General features: G+C 44.2%; 1 protein-coding gene across 2 annotated transcripts in view; it reads left to right on the forward strand.

Moving 5' to 3' along the window:
- CNIH3 (cornichon family AMPA receptor auxiliary protein 3) overlaps positions 1-18,422 on the forward strand; it is a 123,414-nt gene that overhangs the window by 41,128 nt on the left and 63,864 nt on the right. For both annotated transcript variants that reach the window (XM_043924645.1, XM_043924646.1), the window contains one exon: positions 16,968-17,036. In XM_043924645.1, the coding sequence (XP_043780580.1) occupies positions 16,968-17,036 (69 nt within the window). The remainder of the gene's footprint in view (positions 1-16,967; positions 17,037-18,422) is intronic.

The raw sequence follows: 18,422 nt of genomic DNA on the forward strand, positions 1-18,422 counted from the left end.
GAAAAATGGGCCTAGCAGCTAAGCAGGCAATTTACAGAAAAGAAATATAAAAGGCTCTCCATTATATGGAGAGAGGCTCTGTCTGGAGAAAGCAAGTTAAAACAACAAAAAGATCACTTAAAACCTATTAGACTTCAGAAGGGGGAAAGCTGGATGCTGCTAAGTGTTGGCAGGCATGTAGGATGAAGAGTCCGTAGCACCTCACAGGGGGAGTGCAGCCACTCAGGAGGGTGGTGGGGGAGTGCATGCGTACTTCGTTGCTTGATTTGTGTGCGACTTTTTGCCATCCTGTGGACTGCAGCCCCTTAGTACTTAGTTCTATTAAAAAAACCATAAACCACATGGCCCAGCGGTCCCATTCCTAGGTATAAATCTAGAGGAAATGCCACACCAATCCTTAAGGGAATATGCATGGGGATTTTGGAGCATTATTCGATGTGCAAAGGTCAAATCAGTCAGTGTCTCTCCCTGGGAACACCGATGGACAAACTGTAGAGGCTATACCTATGGAGCCCTGTAGCTACTTTGCTGAGTGCAAGAGGTAGGCAAGAGAATGAGATACAATTAGGTAAATTAAAAATGTGTACACACAATGAGGTACCATTACACGCCAGTCAGGATGGCTGCTATCCAAAAGTCTACAAGCAATAAATGCTGGAGAGGGTGTGGAGAAAAGGGAACCCTCTTACACTGTTGGTGGGAATGCAAACTAGTACAGCCACTATGGAGAACAGTGTGGAGATTCCTTAAAAAACTGGAAATAGAACTGCCATATGACCCAGCAATCCCACTTCTGGGCATACACACTGAGGAAACCAGATCTGAAAGAGACACGTGCACCCCAATGTTCATTGCAGCACTGTTTATAATAGCCAGGACATGGAAGCAACCTAGATGCCCATCAGCAGATGAATGGATAAGGAAGCTGTGGTACATATACACCATGGAATATTACTCAGCCGTCAAAAAGAATTCATTTGTATCAGTCCTAATGAGATGGATGAAACTGGAGCCCATTATACAGAGTGAAGTAAGCCAGAAAGATAAAGAACATTACAGCATACTAACACATATATATAGAATTTAGAAAGATGGTAACGATAACCCCATATGCAAAACAGAAAAAGAGACACAGAAATACAGAACATACTTTTGAACTCTGTGGGAGAAGGTGAGGGTGGGATGTTTCGAGAGAACAGCATGTATACTATCTATGGTGAAACAGATCACCAGCCCAGGTGGGATGCATGAGACAAGTGCTCGGGGCTGGTGCACTGGGAAGACCCAGAGGAATCGGGTGGAGAGGGAGGTGGGAGAGGGGATCGGGATGGGGAATACGTGTAAATCTATGGCTGATTCATATCAATGTATGACAAAACCCACTGAAATGTTGTGAAGTAATTAGCCTCCAACTAATAAAAAAATTAAAAAAAAATAAAATAAAATAAAAAAATGTGTACACATAGGGGGCTTCCCTGTTGGCACAGTGGATGAGAGTCTGCCTGTCACTGTAGGAGATGTAGGTTCGGTCAATTTCTGGTCCAGGAAGATCCCATATGCTATGAAGCAATAAGCCCATGCACCACAACTACTGACCCAAGCTCTGGAGCCTGGAAATCGCAGAAACTTAGCCGGTGTGGAAAAAGCGTCGCAAAAAGTCAGATGTGACTTAACAACAAGTAAAGTCACTGGTGTTGGAGGACAGGAAAGGACTAACCAGAGAACTAAAATCTCATTAAAAAAATGGAAAATAACGTAAGAGTCTATCTTTGTGTCTAACTACTGAAGCCTGAGTGCCTAGAGCCCATGCACCACAACAAGAGAAGCCACTGCAATGAGAAGCCCTTATATCACAACGAAGAGTAGACCCGGCTCACCACAGCTAGAGAAAATCCTGTGCATCAGTGAAGACCCAGCACACATGCACACACACACACATACACACACACACACACACACATATGTACACACACATATGCACATTTTGTAAGAATATAACAAAGATAAAGATACCCATTAAACCAATAATCACCTCTAATGAAAGGAAAGGCTAATGGGAGAAAAGGAAGCGGATAGATAATTTTGTAAAGTAAGAGAGGGCCTTGCTCAGATCCATGATGACAGTGTGTTATGAACCAAGGAGTATGGTTAATTCACCCTCTGCTCCTGAGGATCTCAAGCCAAAAGAAGCAACCCACCACCACCAACTTAGAAAAATTTAAGTTCTGGCCTAGAGCTTGGGGTCTTGCACCCCTTTATATATATCCCACCTTTAATTTGATTAAAGAGTTCACAGTCACATTTGGAAAAGTCAGTGTTTTGCTTAATAGGCTGTTGTGCCCAGAGGCTGTTGCTTTTTTGAAGTTAATATGAGAATGAATAAATTTAGTACTAGAGAAAAAATTATTCTGGCACTTGTGAAAGTGGTAAGGGAGCTTTATTCAGGGTTATTGCAATAGGGGAGAAGAGTGGGCTTGATTATGAATACAAGGACGATGGGGATTTTTAAAAATACTTATTTTAGTTTTCGCTGTGTTGGGTTTCAGTTGTGGCACATGGAATATTTTATTGGTGGGTGAGTTTCTCTCTAGTTGTGGCTCACAGGCTTGGTAGTTGTGATGCAGGCTTAGTTGCCCCATGGCAGGTGAGATCTTAGTTCCCTGACCAGGGATGGAACCCACATCCCTTGCCTTGCAAGGTGAATTCTTTTTTTTTTTTTTTAAACTAATTAAATTCATTTATTTTTAACTGAAGGATAATTGCTTTACAGTATTGTGTTGGTTTCTGCCAAACGTCAGCATGAATCAGGCAAGGGAAATTCTTAACCCCTGGACCATCAGGGAAATCCCTGACAGTGGGGATTTGTAGCCAATAAACAGGGTAAAGGGGTTGATGATGAAAAATCACTAAGATGAGACATCAAGGGTGGGTGGAGAGGTTTACTAAACTGACTTACTAGCATTCTTACTGAAGACAGGCCAGGGTGATCAGATATCTAGAGTAGGGATTCTCTCAACCAATTTAGCAGGATTCTTGCTAAAACTAGACTTGATAAGGATGGACACAGAGCCCAGGACTGACACCTAGCTGAGAGGAGGATTCAGAAGAGCCTGACTAAGGTTTGGTCAAGGAGACCCTGATCAAGTGACCTTGGTCACTGGGAGAGCCCTGTGCCTTGTCTGCCTTCCTTTTTATGGTATCTCCAACTCCTACCATGGTGCCTGGCAAATGGTAAATCCTAGTAAGTATTTATAAGAATGAATAGTGATGGACTTCCCTGCGGGTTGGGTGGTGAAGACTCTGCCTGCCAATGCAGGAGATGCAGGTTCCATCCTTGGGTTGGGAAGATCCCCTGGAGAAGGAAGTGGCAACCCTCTCCAGTATTCTTGCCTGGAGAATCCCATGGACAGAGGAGCCTGGTGGGCTACAGTCCATGGGGTCGCAATGAGTTGGATATGATTTAGCTACTAAACAACAACTGTGATAAGGATGGATCTTCCTGCAAGATTCTCCGGGGTGTGAGAGCCTCCCTGATGTGTGTTCACACTTACCCTTGGATGTGTGCTCCCCCAGAACTTGGACCCACTGGCTATGGGGCACTGCAGGCCTGGGGGCTGGAGGGGGCACTTGCTTGCTCAAGAAACAGAGGACATTGGAACCAGAAGGAGGAGCAATTCTGAGAGGTGTGTGGGAGTCTGATGGCCAAGACCTCAAACCCTTTAAAATTTAAAGTCTGGAAGGTCACCAAACCCTTTAAAATTGCTCCTGAAAATCTCAAGTTTGAGAGCCAATGATGCCAGAGCAAGTGCAAGTGTGACAGGAGAAAAGGGGAACCTGGGGCTTCCAACAGTTACTTAGACTCTGTGGTTCCCAACTTGCATCACATAGCAGGTTATGGTACTGTGGGTGCTGGCTGGGTTAGGGGCTGAGTGGAACAAGGGGCCTGTGGCCTGCTTGAGTGAGACCAGGAAGACCTCAGAATGCTGCCCGCTGCTGCCCTCCTCCTGTTACCGAAGAGCTTGTACTGCTTGCTGCATGACAGGCCAGTAAATTGAAAGGCAAGTTGTTGGGAAAAGGGATAGTGACTTTATTTGAAAAGCCAGCAGACTGAGAAGATGCTGGACTAGTGTCCCAAAGGATCATCTTTTTTTCCTTAGATTTGTTTTTGACGTGGACCATTTTAAAAGTCTTTATTGAATTTATTACAATATTGTTTCCATTTGATGTTTTGTGTTTTTTTGGCTACAAGGCATAGGGGATCTTAGCTCCCCGACCAGGGATTGAACCCACAGCCCCTGCATTGAAAGCTGAAGTCTTAACCAATAGACCACCAGGGAAGTCCCCCAAAGAATCATCTTACTTGGGTAAGATGACTTGGGTTAGAATCCAGGCTTTCTTTTATACTAGAGGAGGAGGGGGTATGTTGGTTATTGCAGACTTCTTTGTGTCAGAATATTTTGTTCTTGAAACTGTCCCTGTAGGTGTTTAAAGATCATGACTTTCCGGTAAACCTCCAACAAGACAAATGTTGTTCTCTGTTCTGCAACTTTTTATCTCTGTGTGAATGGAAGTGTTATGCCTCTAAAGGTCGGAGCCTTGAGAATGGGCTGTCCTGTACATCCCAGGCTACATGCAGCATTCTTGTAGCGAAAGCAGTGGAATAGAAAGGTTAAAGTAAGAGAAACATTCAGAATGGAGTGGGATTTGTTCTTCCCTGTTCCATTCCCACCCTTCCCTCACTGCGTGTGTTCTTCAGAGGGGTTGCCTCGCCCACTCCACGTTAGCAGAACATGGGGTCTTCTCCTGACCTCCTCCCCTCTGGGATGTCCCCTGGCTGAAGCTGTGCCTGCTTGGTCTCCTGTTCTCTTGGCTCCCATGCCAGACATACCTGGCTCTGGGGCACCTTTGTTTTTTGTTAACTAGATGGGCACCGGGGAAGCAATGTCAGAACCAACTGTGTCTGCAAATTCTGGCACAGGCAATGGCAAATAGGCTGTGTCCTTGTGTTCCGCAAGTTGTACTCGTCGTTTGGGTCCAGGGGTTGGTCTGGGGGCAGCTGATGTCTGCCTTCCCAGCTGATGTGCCGATCCCAGCCTCTTTCCTAGTATCCCCGTGCTCAGTCTCCCACCAGGGACAGGATGGGCCCTGCCACTTTCTCATCCATGTGTAGCCTCAGAGTGGTTCCACAGCTACCTACATCCTCCTCCCCTACAGTGCCTGGGTTCTTCTGGATCCAGACTGTGTGATGTTAATGACTGTGCTCAAGGCCAGGGAAGTGGAGTCCTAACATCTGCATGCTGGTAATAACTACAGTAATAAAAATAACAATTTTTACCATTGCCACTAGGCATTGTGCCCAGTGCTTTATGGACATTATTTCCTTTGATCCTCACAGCCACAGTAGGAAGTAGGAACCATTACTGTCCCGTCTTTATATTTGAGGATACTGTGGTTAGAAAGGTTAAACAGTTTGCCTGCAGTCTCATGAATAGATGAGGCGGAGTTTGGATCGGAACTGAGACTTTCTGACTCACAGGCATAGGCTTAACCATTCCACCATGTGGCGCCTTCTCTGTAACAGCAGTTGGCTCCTCATCCAGCCCCATCTTTATCTCTCCTGCTCTGATGCTGTGATCTGTGGCACCTCATTTCACACTCATGGCTCCATGTAGAGGTAGGGATGGTTGTTATTTCCATTTTCTGAATAAGAAAACCACAGCTTGGAGAAGTGAAGTGAGATAAGCCCAAGGTCACACAGCTAGTCTTTGCAGGGTCCAGACCCCACCGAGCCCTCCTCCAGGTGCGGGCTTCTTGCCTCTAAAGGGAACGCAGGAGGCAAGGAGTCAATGGTGGCCCACTTAGCGATGGTGAGGAGGGGGATGTGGGGCCGGCAGAAGTGGTACCCATGAGTGTGGAGCTGATGCTGCTTTCTTCCTGGGGGCTCAGGTGTGGCTTAGCAAACTTGCCCATAGCCGTTTAGAATCAGAGAATGGAACCTCTAGGATGCTTCCGCTGCTCCATGTCAGACATAAAAGCAGAACTAAACCGAAGCCATCTATGTTACAACCAGTAAAGCTGTTCCCATCCCCCTTCTCTCTCCCATCCCGTCAAGCTCCTGACTCTCAAAGATGTCCCCAAGGCTTGGGCAGTGGTTTGAAGGAATTACTCCTGTTGGGACAAGACATGGAGAAGAAGTTAAAAAAAAAACAAAAAACTGACTTCTTTCTAAATTAGAAGTATATTCTGAGCATGACTTTAGGGAACTTACAAGGCATGTGGTAAGTGTAAATGCCTGCTTCCCCAGGGAAGGTATTTATTTTGGGTTGTAAATGCTTCTGTTGGCTTCTTTCACACTAACCAACTTTCACTGATAGCGCCGAATGCCCTTCTCTCCTGGTAAACATCTTAGGTCACAGCAGCAACAATTTCAGGTATTTTGCAAGTGGAGTGTATTGGTTTCCCAGGGTTGCCTGAACTAATTGCTACAAACTCGGTGACTCAGTAGGAATTTGTTCTTTCACAGTTCAGGAGGCTGAAAGTCTGAAGTCAGGGCATGTCCCTGCTCCCTCTGACAGCTCTAGGCGAGATCCTTTCCTGTGACTTCCAGCTTCTGACGGCTCCTAATCATCCCTGGTGCTCCTTGGTTTGTGGCTGCATCACCCCCACCCCCCATTTCTGTGTGGCCTTTTCTGTGTCTTATAAGGATGCTGTCACTGGCTTTAGGGCCCCTCATCTAGTATGACCTCATTTAAACTGATTATTTCTGCAGCGACTCTATTTTCAAATAAGGCCAAGGGGACTTCCCTGATGATCCAGTGGTTAAGAAAATGTCTTCCAATGCAGGGGACGTGGGTTTGATCCCTGGTTGGATCCCCCGTGCCACGGGGCAACTAAACCCGAATGCTACAACTACTGAGCGCATGTGCTGCAGCTACAGAAGCCCGCAGGCCACAGCAAGGACGCAGCCCAGCCAAAATTAAAAATAAAAAACAAAAAACAAAATAAGGCCACATTCTGAGGTTCAGCCTACAACATGGAGAAATCAAAAAAGAAGGTCTGCCCAGGTGGCCCTACTGCAGACAGGAGTCTGAACACATTCCTGGGTGAAAGAACTGTCCCTGTTGATAGATGGGTCAGTAGACAGAACTTCTGGGGGGACTCAGGTCATGTGCCCTCCCGTTAGAAAACTTTGGACAGCTTTTCTCGTGTCCAGTCACTCTCTGGGTCGGGTTAACCCAAAATCACCCTCTGGCTTCCTGGGTCTGACTAGCCAGGATTCCTGGTCTTTCTTCATACTGCCTCTGAGCACTGACTTTACCTTTGAGCGATTTAACGGCCTTGCAGGAAGGACCAGAAGGCCATCAGCTTGCCACCTGCTCCGCTGTGTGCACACGTGACACTGCTTTCACGCACACTGACCGGTCTCGTATCGTCCCTCTCGGTCACATCCCTTTGTTGGATTGTGAACCACAAGCAGCAAAGGCACTCAGTCCTGAGAGTCAGGGAGGGGCCACATCACCGATGGAGCAGTTGGGCTGAACGGGGTCTCACTCTCAGGGCTGCTTTGAGGAGTGGTTATTTGAGTCCCGAATAGGCAGGATTCTTGGTCAGTCCTGCTCTTGGCCCCATCCCCTCCCACTGTCTCTCTCAGTCACCGGGCTTTACCTGCCGTGGCCTTTCTGCACCTCACCCTTGAAGACCTTGTTCCCTGCTAGGGCCTCTGCAGCATGATAACTTCCTTCTCCTGGAACTTCCCGTGTCTGGCTCCCGATCTCTCAGTCTCTCAGCTGAGATGGCACCTCCTCCGAGAGGCCTTCCTTGACCAGCCCCCCAGTTCTGTGTCTCCATATCACCTTGTTCTTTCTTCACACAGCCTAGCATTTTCAGATTTTGTTTGTTTGTTTGTTGATTCGGTCTTCTGCCCTTGTCGGTGACGACAGAGACCTTGTCTTCTGGTTCACTGTTATATCGCAGAGCCAAAGACCAGTGTCAGGGACATCGTGGGTGCTTAGTGAAGAGTCTCTGGGGGCATCTTCAGTAACTCAGTACTTTCTTTTTAGGATTTCAAGTCACAGAGAGACAACTACTTGGAGTCTGTAGACAACTATGTGGTGCTACATGGAGCATCGGCTGATCAGAATTCAGAAACCGGGTCCTGGTGTGGGCTGTTGCTCGCCCACTGTGCTGTGGCCAGTGATTCATTCAGACGCTCCGCCTGGGGCTTGGTTTCCCAAACTCTACACTAGGGGGAATCCCCATCCAGTGCACAGAGTCCTTGTGCAGATGAAATGGTGCCGGGACATAATGGGATACAAATGTGAGACTGTGAGGCTTCAACCCGCGAAGATCTTTCAGAAGCCAGAGGATACCATGGAAGGAACACAGACAAGAGAATGTTCCAGAGAAAAGAGGCTTCTCCAAATGTTGAACTCTCTGACGGGGCAGCCCTGGGGACTTGTTAGTGAGTGGGGGTGGAATTTTCTCTCATTCTTACTCTTCCAGGAAGATTTTTGCCATAGTAGAGTATAGTTATTTTTAGCAAAATAACTCTTTCAGACAAGCAAGGTAACTTTTAATCTCCTAGTTATAAATGCTGTGGGCCTAAAGAAAGAAGGCTTCTTGAAATGCTTAGTAGAGGACTTTAGTAATTTCCTGCCCCTTGAGGTGGCTTCTCAGATGGCTCAGCGGTGAAGAATCCCCCTGCCCATTCAGGAGTTGTGAGTTCAATCCCTGGGTCAGGAAGAGCCCCTGGAGAAGGAAATGGCAACCCACTCCAGTATTCTTGCCTGAAAACTTCCATGGACAGAGGAGCCTGGAGGGCTACAGTCCATGGGGTCACTGAAGAGTCAGCCATGACCTAGTGACTGAACAATGACAAAGCCCCTTGAGGTGGGGCCAGGCTTCACCCCACCTGGGCATGTGGACTGATGGAATGGAGGCTGTCTAGAGTTAGGGCCAACCCATGCCTGGCCACAGGAGGGGCTCTAGTCCATAGTGAGGCTCCTCACAGAGTGAATTTTTGAATTTTTTGAAGCATAGTTGATTTACAATATTGTGTTAGTTTCTGGTATGCAGCCAAGTGATTTTATATATATTTGATTTTTCAGATTACTTTCCATTATAGATTATTATAAGATATTGAATTTAATTCTCTGTGCTATACAGTAGGATCTTATTGTTTATCTATTTTACATATGGTAGTGTGTATATATTAATCCCACGCTCCTAATTTATCCTCCCCCTTCCCCTTTAGTAACCATAAATTTGTTTTCTTTGTCTGAAAGTCTGTTTCAGTTTTGTTGTTCAGTAGCTCAGTTGTGTCTAACTCTTTGCTACCCCATGAACTGCAGCATGCCAGGCTTCCCTGTCCTTCACCATCTCCTGGATTTTGCTCAAACTCACGTCCATTGAGTTGGTGATGCTATCCAACCATCTCATCCTCTGTCACCCTCTTCTCTTCTGCCCTCAATCTTTCCCAGCATCAGTGTCTTTTCCAATGAGCTGGCTCTTTGCATCAGGTGGCCAAAGTATTGGCGCTTCAGCTTCAGCACCAGTTCTTCCAGTGAATATTCAGAGTTGGTTTCCTTTTGGATTAACTGGTTTGATCTCCGTGCTGCTCAAGGGACTCTCAAGAGTCTTCTCTAGCACCACAACTCGAAGTCATCAGTTCTTACACACACACACAACATTTTCTTTATCCATTCATCTGTTGATGGACATTAAGTTTGCTTTACTGTCTTGTCTACTATAAATAGTGCTGCTATGAACATTGGAGCTCATGTATCTTTTCAAGATATATGTCTTTCCCAGATATATGTCCAGTAGTGGGATTGTAGGATCATATGGTAGTTTTATTTTTCCTTTTTAAAGGAAATTCCATACTGTTTTCCATATTGGCTGCACCAATTTACATTCCCACCCATAGTGTAGGAGGGTTCCCTTTTCTTCACATCCTCTCCAGCAGTTAAAGAATTTTTAATGATGGCCATTCTGACTGGTATGAGTTATGATTTTGATTTGCATTTCTCTAGTAATTAGTGATGTTGGGCATCTTTTCATGTGTCTGTTCACCATCTGTATATCTTCTTTGGAGAAATGTCTATTTAGGTCTTCTGCCCATTATTTTATTTTATTTTATTTTTATATTGAGCTGTATCAGCTCTTTATGTATTTTGGAAATTAATCCCTTGCTGGTTGCATCATTTGCAAATATTTTCTGTCAGTCAGTGGGTTGTCTTTTCATTTTGTTGATGGTTTCCTTGGCTGTGCTAAAGCTTGTAAGTTTGATCTGATTAGGTCTCTTTCTCTTGTTAAAAAAATTTATTTTGCCTTAGGAGACTAAGAAAGCTTTGCTCTAAGAAAACATTGTTCTAAGAAAGCATTGCTGTGGTTTATTTCAGAGACTGTTTTGCGTATGTTCTCTTCTAGGAATTTTATGGTGGCAGGTCTTCTTTAATTGGCCATGGGTATGAGGATTCATTTCTGAGCTCTCTATTCTGTTCCATGGAGCCATGTATCTGCTTTTGTGCCAGTACCATGCTGTTTTGATGAGTGTAGCTTTGTATATTATCTGAAGCCTGAGTAGGTTACGCTTCTAGCTTTGTTCTTTTTCCTCAAGATTGCTTTGACAATTCTAGGTCTTTAGTGCTTCCACAAATTTTAGGATTATTTGTTGTAGTTCTCTGAAAAATGTCATGGGTGCTTTTATAAGGATCACATTAAATCAGTAGATTGCTTTGGGTAGTATGGCTATTTTAACAATATTAATTCTTCCAAAAGTCTGTGAATTGTTGACTCATTATCCTGGGCCCCGAGGGTGCTGGGAAGAGCTGGAGGGTTTGGGTCAGGACCTTTGGGAATGAGTTAGCCTTAAGCCTAGTGGTGGCAAGGACAGGGCTCAAGGTTCGCAGAGACAGCTTCACATCTGGAGTGTTTCTCTGCTTGGACCTCCCTCCCTTTTTGGACATCTCTGTGGACTCATTGGGCCCCTGGCTCTGCACCTCCTGGAGCCTCCACTCTGCACACAACCAGGTGCTGGCATCTGACCTTCTCTCCCTCTTGAGCAGCATCTCCCACACAGCACAGTCCCAGGCAAGGTCATAGACAGCCTGGTTGGCTAGAATGTTTGTCATGCAGCTGGTGGAAGAGCTGCTTCTCTTGCTTTGTCTCCACTGTCCTGCTGCTGCCTTATCTAGTCTTTTCTGTGTTCACTCAAACTTCCATCTCAAAAGCTTAGCAGGAGAACAAGGAAGGAAGATTCCCTATACAAGAAAGTGAAATAAGCAGTGAAGTGGCTCTGAATATTAATTCAACCTATAAGTTTGACAACATTGATGAAACTGGCTAGTTTTTAAGTCACACACTATCCAAGCTCATGTGATAAGGAATAACCTGATAGTCCTAAATCTATTAAAGAAACTGAATATTTAGTTAAAACTTTCCCTCGTGAAAACTCTAGGTTTTAGGAAAAAACTTAAGAGAAAATCTTTGTGGTCTTAGGAGTTCTCAGATCCAGCACCAAAAACACAATCAATACAAGAAAAACTGATAAATTGGATAAACTGATAAATATTAAAATGAAAAACTTTTGCTCAGAGACATATCCTGTTAAGAATGAAAAGACATGATACAGAATAGAAGAAAATATTTGCATATGATACAAATGAACTTATTTACAAAACAGAGACAGACTCATAGACAGGTAACAAATTTATGGTTACCAAAGGGGAAGGTGGGGAGAGGGATAAATTAGCAATTTGGGATCAGCAGATGCAAACTGCTACATATAAAATAGATAAACAATACTGTCCTACCTGTAAAGCACAGGGAACTATTTTCAATATCTTGTAATAAACCATAATGGAAAGAAATATGAAAAAAGCATATATCTATATATGTATAACTGAATCACTTTACACCAGAAACTAACACAACATTGTAAATCAACTGCACTTCAATTAAAAATTTTTGAAAATTTCAATTTGCATAACTGACAAAGGATTTGTATCCAGAATATACTGAAAACTCTCAAAAATCATCAATAAGAAAACAAAGAGATCAATTTTTAAAAAGTTGGGCAAGTGATTTGAACACACATGTCACCAAAGAAGATATACATATGACCATTAAGCCCATGAACAATTGCTCAACATCATTAATTATTGGAGATATGAGATATCTCTATATTTCTATTGTCATGGCTAAAATAAAAGAAACCCAAACTGACAATACTAAGTTTTGGTGAGGATGTGGAGTGATTGGAACTCCTGTATGTTGCTAGTGGGAATACAAAATGGTACAGCCACTTTGGAAAATAGTTTCTCCATTTCTTAATATAAACATACAGTTAGTTGCCACATGAACCAGCAATACACGTCCTATTTACTCAAGAAATTCGAAAACACATTTAGATGAAAACTGTTATGCAAATGTTTATAACAGCTTTATTCATAACTATAAAAAACTGGAAAAACCCACATGTTCTCTCTCTCTTTTTTTAAAGAAGTTATTTATTTGGCTGTGGTGGGTCTTAGTTGCAGCACGTGGGATCTTCAGTCTTTGTTGAGGCATGCGGGCTCTTTAGTTGTGGCATTCCAATTCTTAGTTGCGGCACATGGGGTCTAGTTCCTTGACCAGGGATCGAACCCAGGCCCCCTGTATGAGAGCTTGGAGTTTTAGCCACTCTACCACCAGGGAAGTCCACCACATGTTCTTTAACAGGTGAATAAGTAAACAAACTTTGGTCATCTCTCTAATGGAACACTACTCAGCAACAAAAAGGAGCAAGGTAATGATATAGCTGGGTTGCAGCGAGGAGCAGAGGCTCATATAAGCTGGTCTTTGGATACAGCTGAATTAAACTGTTATCCTTTGATCATGGCATCGTCATCATGCTTTTCTCATCGTCCATCCCTGAGGCTTTTGGCTTGGCTCCAGATAGAAATCTGTGGCACCAAAGGGCTCCACTACGCTGTACTGAGCCTTCTCTTCTCAGATACCGGCCAGGAGGCTGGGAGTGCTAGGAACTAGTGCTAAGAAGAGGGTAACCCAAACCTCATGGCTCTGGGAAGCTTTGTTTTTGTTCCATGGAGATAGGTGCTCATCCCACCTGTCCTTGGACTCTGTTTCCTTCTCTCTGTGTGTACTGGAAGGTAGGATGACTTAATGGTAACTGTGTAGGTTTTAGTGTCAGAGAGGCTTTGGTTTAAATCCTGGCCCCAAAGCAATGATCTTGGACAAGTAATTTAATCACTTTTGGTCTCAGTTTTTTAATTTCTGAAATAGGGACAAGACCAGTACTTATCTCATGGGGTGGCTGAAGACTTAAATGATAAAAAGCACGTATAGTGTGAAGCCTAGAGCCAACATGTAAACAGGCACACTAAATGGTAGATATTATTATAGTTGTCTTGTTAATAGTACTTATCACCTTATAGCATGATGATCTGTTTACATGCTTGCCTTCTTTTCTAGACCAGGGACTTGTTGAGGACAGGAACTATATCTTGTTGATTTTTGTACCTGCAGGGACTAGCCCGGTGCCTGTGGGTAAAAGGTGCTCACTGAATGTCAAGTGAATGGATGGATTGTTTAGTTAGTAGTTAGCTGAGGGAGGGGATACTGAAAGCCTTTCTGTCCATTACCATCACCATTATCACAAAGCACCCAGGAAATAATTGTTATCTCATGGAGCTTGAAGGCATAAGCTTCACTCTGGCCTTGCTTTTTTCATACCTTCCTTCAAGTCGGGTCCTCAGATGGGCTGTGGTTGCCTGCTCTCAGACTTACTCAGCAGCTTGAAACCCCCTGGGGCTCCTCTCTAGCTGCTTCAAGCATCAGCTGCCTTTGTTCCCTTCAGCCCGGACCCACATCCCTTCACTTAGATAGGGAGAAGGCTGGAGGCAGGTGTGTCTTCATTTACAGCGGTCATGTGGGGCTTGATCCCTTTTCTGAATGGGCTGCCAGCCTCTTTGGGGAGCTTATATGTGCTGTACCAACAATAATGGGGTTCTAACGCCACCCAGAGACTCTTAGTTGACTAGATTAAACCTGATGAATTGTCTTTATAATTAGGTACATAATGAGTGGAATACTTGCTTATGTCAGCCTCCTGGGATCTAGGAGGGAGATCTTCAGGCTCTGCCCTCGGTTCTGTTCAGTTTGCATTTATATCAGGGGATACAGATGTATATGTTGAGCACATTATGTTCATTGAAATTTGTAGTTTGGAGACATATCTCAACACATTGGACCAATAGGGAGGAACTAAAAGGGATAAATGTCAGTTCGTGCTTTTAGGCATCAATAATCCAGTAATGGGCATGCGTAATGAAGTGGGTTTAGTTTAAATGAAACACATAAAAAAGACCTGGGCTATAATGCAATGCAAGTTCAGTATGAAACCAGGAATGTGATGTGTCTACAAAAAGGTTACTGCTATCAGGTCACATTAACAGAGGTACAGTTTACAGAACAGAGGAGGTGAGTGATGCTTTTAGTCTCTGAGCCAACTGACCTCGCCTTGAGTGTGGTGTTTAGTTCTGACAGTCATGTTTTAGTAAAGGTGTTTACAGCTGTGATGTGAGTGAAGGGCAATCAGAAGTGTGAGGTAATTTAGTTCCAGTTAATGGCCACCCACTCCAGTATTCTGGCCTGGAAAATTCCATGGACTGTATAGCCCATGGGGTCACAAAGAATCAGACACGACTGAACGACTTTAAAAAGATATACATATATATATATACACAAATATATATAATGGTTGGAGAGATTTAGCCTGAAGAAGAAAGATTTGCTGGGTTCACCATAGCTGGCAATACTGATAGGGATTCCTTGTGGAAGAGGGATTCAATGATCCTCTGTCTCTAAAGCGATGCTTTACAATAGAACCTTCTGTGATGGTGGAAATGTTTTATATCTATGCTGTTTAACAGCTACTAGAAAGATGTGATTTTAAGCAATTAGAATGTGGGAACTGAATTTTAAATTTAATTTTAACTAATTAAAATTAAAACAGCTGAATGTGGCTACCATATTGGACAACATGCAGCTCAGAGGAGAAATAAAAGAATAGAACAGAGGTTAGCAAATTTTTTTTCATTAAAGAGCAAGATAGTAACTATTTTGAGCTTTGCTGCCCATATGGTTTCTGTTGCAGCTATTCAACTCAGCCATTATAGTGTAAGAAAATAGACCATGTATAAAAGAATCCGTTCCAATGAAACATTATCGATGGACACTGAAATTTGAAATGATCTAATTGTAATGCATCACAAAATATTATTTTTAAATTTTTTTCTGTTATTCTAAAGATATAAAAACTATTCTTAGCTCACAGGTTGTACAGAAATGAGTGGCCAGCTAGATTTGACCTGCGGGCTGTGGTTTGCTCACACTGACTTAGCATGTGGGTGGAAACCTTAGGGAGTTATATGTGAGTTTAGTTAAGGAACATAATGATTAATTAGAGGTAGCCAGGGAAAGAAGGAGAGTCTTCAGGAAGTGGTGAGTTTCTTGTTACTAAAGCTTCAGGTATCAGCTGGATAATGAACTATCTGGCAAGGGATGATACAGAAATGTGTCTCTCTAATATTACTTACACTAAAATTCCCTCCTAATTCTGTAGGAGTATTAAAACCAGAATGACATATGACTGCGCTAAAATCATACCTGCTTTTTTAAGGGAAACAAGTCATTTTTCCTCACTTGGTACTTACTCTCAGCCCCCTGCTGCTGGAACAGGGACTATTTTGGACAGGGGCACCAGCTTCATTGTTTCAGCAATTCTCCCGAGTGTTCGGGGACGCCTGGGATGTGCCTTCCTGGGGGAGCTGGTTTGTCCATTTGTGTGCAGCCCAGGAAAGGTCCTGAGACCTTCACATCCTAGGAGAGGACACCTTGCTGGCTGTACACACCTTTGTTCTGTTAGTGAGTCTCCCTGGACACACCTGGGGACAAGGTGGTCGGGGTTAGGAAGTGTCCCTTCTAGCTAGTTCTTTCTGTGGCTGGGTCATGCCTCATTCTGTGACTGGAGAAGGTCACTTCTAATATTCTCCCCTCTAGACAGATGGGGAAACCGTTGCTCTCTGGGGACCTGAGTCTGTCCAGAATGACCTTGATGCCTTGATTGTCCAGGAGCTGATCGTCCAGCCTTTGGATGGCTAAAGATTCAATTGTTTCTAGTACTGTCAACTCTGCTTTCTTAATTTTCTCTTCTCTCTTTTGCCTGACTTCTATCCATTTAACTTCTAATCGGCATCTCTGCCAGAATAACCAAAAGTAAAAAATAAACAACTTTTTCCTTCAGGAGAAAATGGAAAGTGCTGGTTTGAAGTTTTAATTTTGTGTGTATGTACCTTTATCCAAAGCCCAGCCTGCTCTCGCCGTAACAGAGTTTTCTCTACATTTTTGTGAAGCACAGGAAACTTAAAAAACGCTTTATTTTGGGGATTTTAAAAATTGAGATATTTGACATACAACACTGAGTACCTCTAAGGTGTACAGTGTGTAGATTTGGTACATTTGTGTTACCATACGGTGGCCACTTTAGCCTTGACTAACAGCTCTAGCCCATCACAGTTACCATTTTTCCTAGTACTGGAAACAATTAAGATCTAGTCTCTTAGCAAGTATAATGTTTATAATACAATTTTGTTGTCTATTGCCACTGTACAGTGTATTCGGTCTCCAGGACTTATTTATCTGCTATTTTAAATATGTACCCTTAAACAACGTCCCTCTCATTCCCCATGTAGGGGATTTTCAGGCATATACAATGTAGACAGGAGAGTACAGTCAACCCCAAGTGTCCATCACCAGCTTTGACAGTGACTCCTGGCCAGGGTTGTGTCCTTGGCACCCCTCTCCTGCCTCCTGAGTTGTTTCGGACCACATCTATAGGAAGCTTTCCACATGGTGAACTGACTCATCTTTGCACTAACATCTTGACTCTGTGTTTTCCATTTCAGATAATTGCCTTTGATGAGTTAAGAACGGATTTTAAGAGCCCCATCGACCAGTGCAACCCTGTTCATGCGGTAAGTAGTGGGTGCCGGGGACTGGAAGGGTGGTGTCACCCCAGGCCACCCAGGGCCTGTGAAGGAGGGTAAGGTTTTGATGAGTAGGGTGAGTGAAGCACAGACTTGGCCCTGGCTGCACCTCCATGCATGGTTCAGGGCGGTAGTCCCTGAGGCCACAGAGGTCTCGACTTATCCTGAAAAGTCAAGTATAGCAGTCCCAGTGCCCGGGTGGGAAAGCTCTCTGTGCTGTGGCTGTGGAGTCCTCACAGCCCCGTGTGAGTGGGTCTTGAACAGGGAGAGAGGCTCCAGGCTGTCCATCATGTTGGCGGATGTGGGAGCATCACTGTGGTCATCCCCACTCTGTACTTTGCCAGGTTTCTCAGAGGGAAACTTGCAGGGGGTTGACATGCGCAGCTCATTTCACTGTATCCATCACCCCAGGAACATTCATCTCCGGGGGGGCTCTCTGGGCTTGGGGTCAGTTCACCTCCCCCTGGGAACCTGATGCAGTCCAGTTGTCTGGCCCCGGTTCAGAATGTGAGAAACCCCCTGCGCCTGCTGCTCCCTGAGTCCTGCTGCTCTGTCTGGCTCGTCAGGCCATGACCACTGCTTCCACGTGCCTGGAGTGGATGTAGAAAGAAGGCTCGATGTGAGCAGGGAAAAGGACCTCATGTTTGCAGAGTTGGGTGGGTGCTGGCTATCCGCTCCCTGGCTCAGTGCAGCCCACGTCCCAGAGCCGGGCACAAGCCAGGCCTGTACAGAGCCTTTTCCAGACTCTTCTGGACCAGAACTCAAAGGATGGCGCTCATAGTTCATGCCGGTCTGTCTCTCAGTCTGAGCTCAGTGACCCTGCATTGTGTTGAACTTCCCTCCAGGCCCTGGTTTCCAGGGCTAAGGCAAGTTTTTGTTTGAAGAGTTCTGTTGATAGTTTCAGTTAAAAGTTGTAGAGTGAATGCCAGGATTTACTAGTGTGACTATACATATGTATATATATAGCATATATCCGTGTGAATATTAATCTGGAAGGCTTTAGTGACATCATTTAGTGACATAATTCTTTAGTGACAGGGACAAAGAGGTCTGTTCTCCTTAGCTGCAGGCCCCCTGAAGAGAGTTGTGTTCTTCGGGAGGTACTAAAAGACCCAGGGAATAGACTTTGGTACAGGGTTATTATTGGATTATTAGTTAACAGTTATTATTGTTAAATTTTGGGTGGGTTTTATTACATTCCAACGACACAAGAGAAGACTCTACACATGGACATCACCAGATGGCTTATACTGAAATCAGATTGGTTATATTACTTGCAGCCAAAGATGGAGAGCTCTATACAGTCAGTAAAAACACAGCTGACCGTGGCTCAGATCATGAACTCCTTATTGCCAAATTCAGACTTAAATTGAA

The sequence above is a fragment of the Cervus elaphus genome, chromosome 14 (genome assembly GCF_910594005.1).
Source record: "Cervus elaphus chromosome 14, mCerEla1.1, whole genome shotgun sequence".
Classification (NCBI taxonomy): Eukaryota; Metazoa; Chordata; class Mammalia; order Artiodactyla; family Cervidae; genus Cervus; species Cervus elaphus.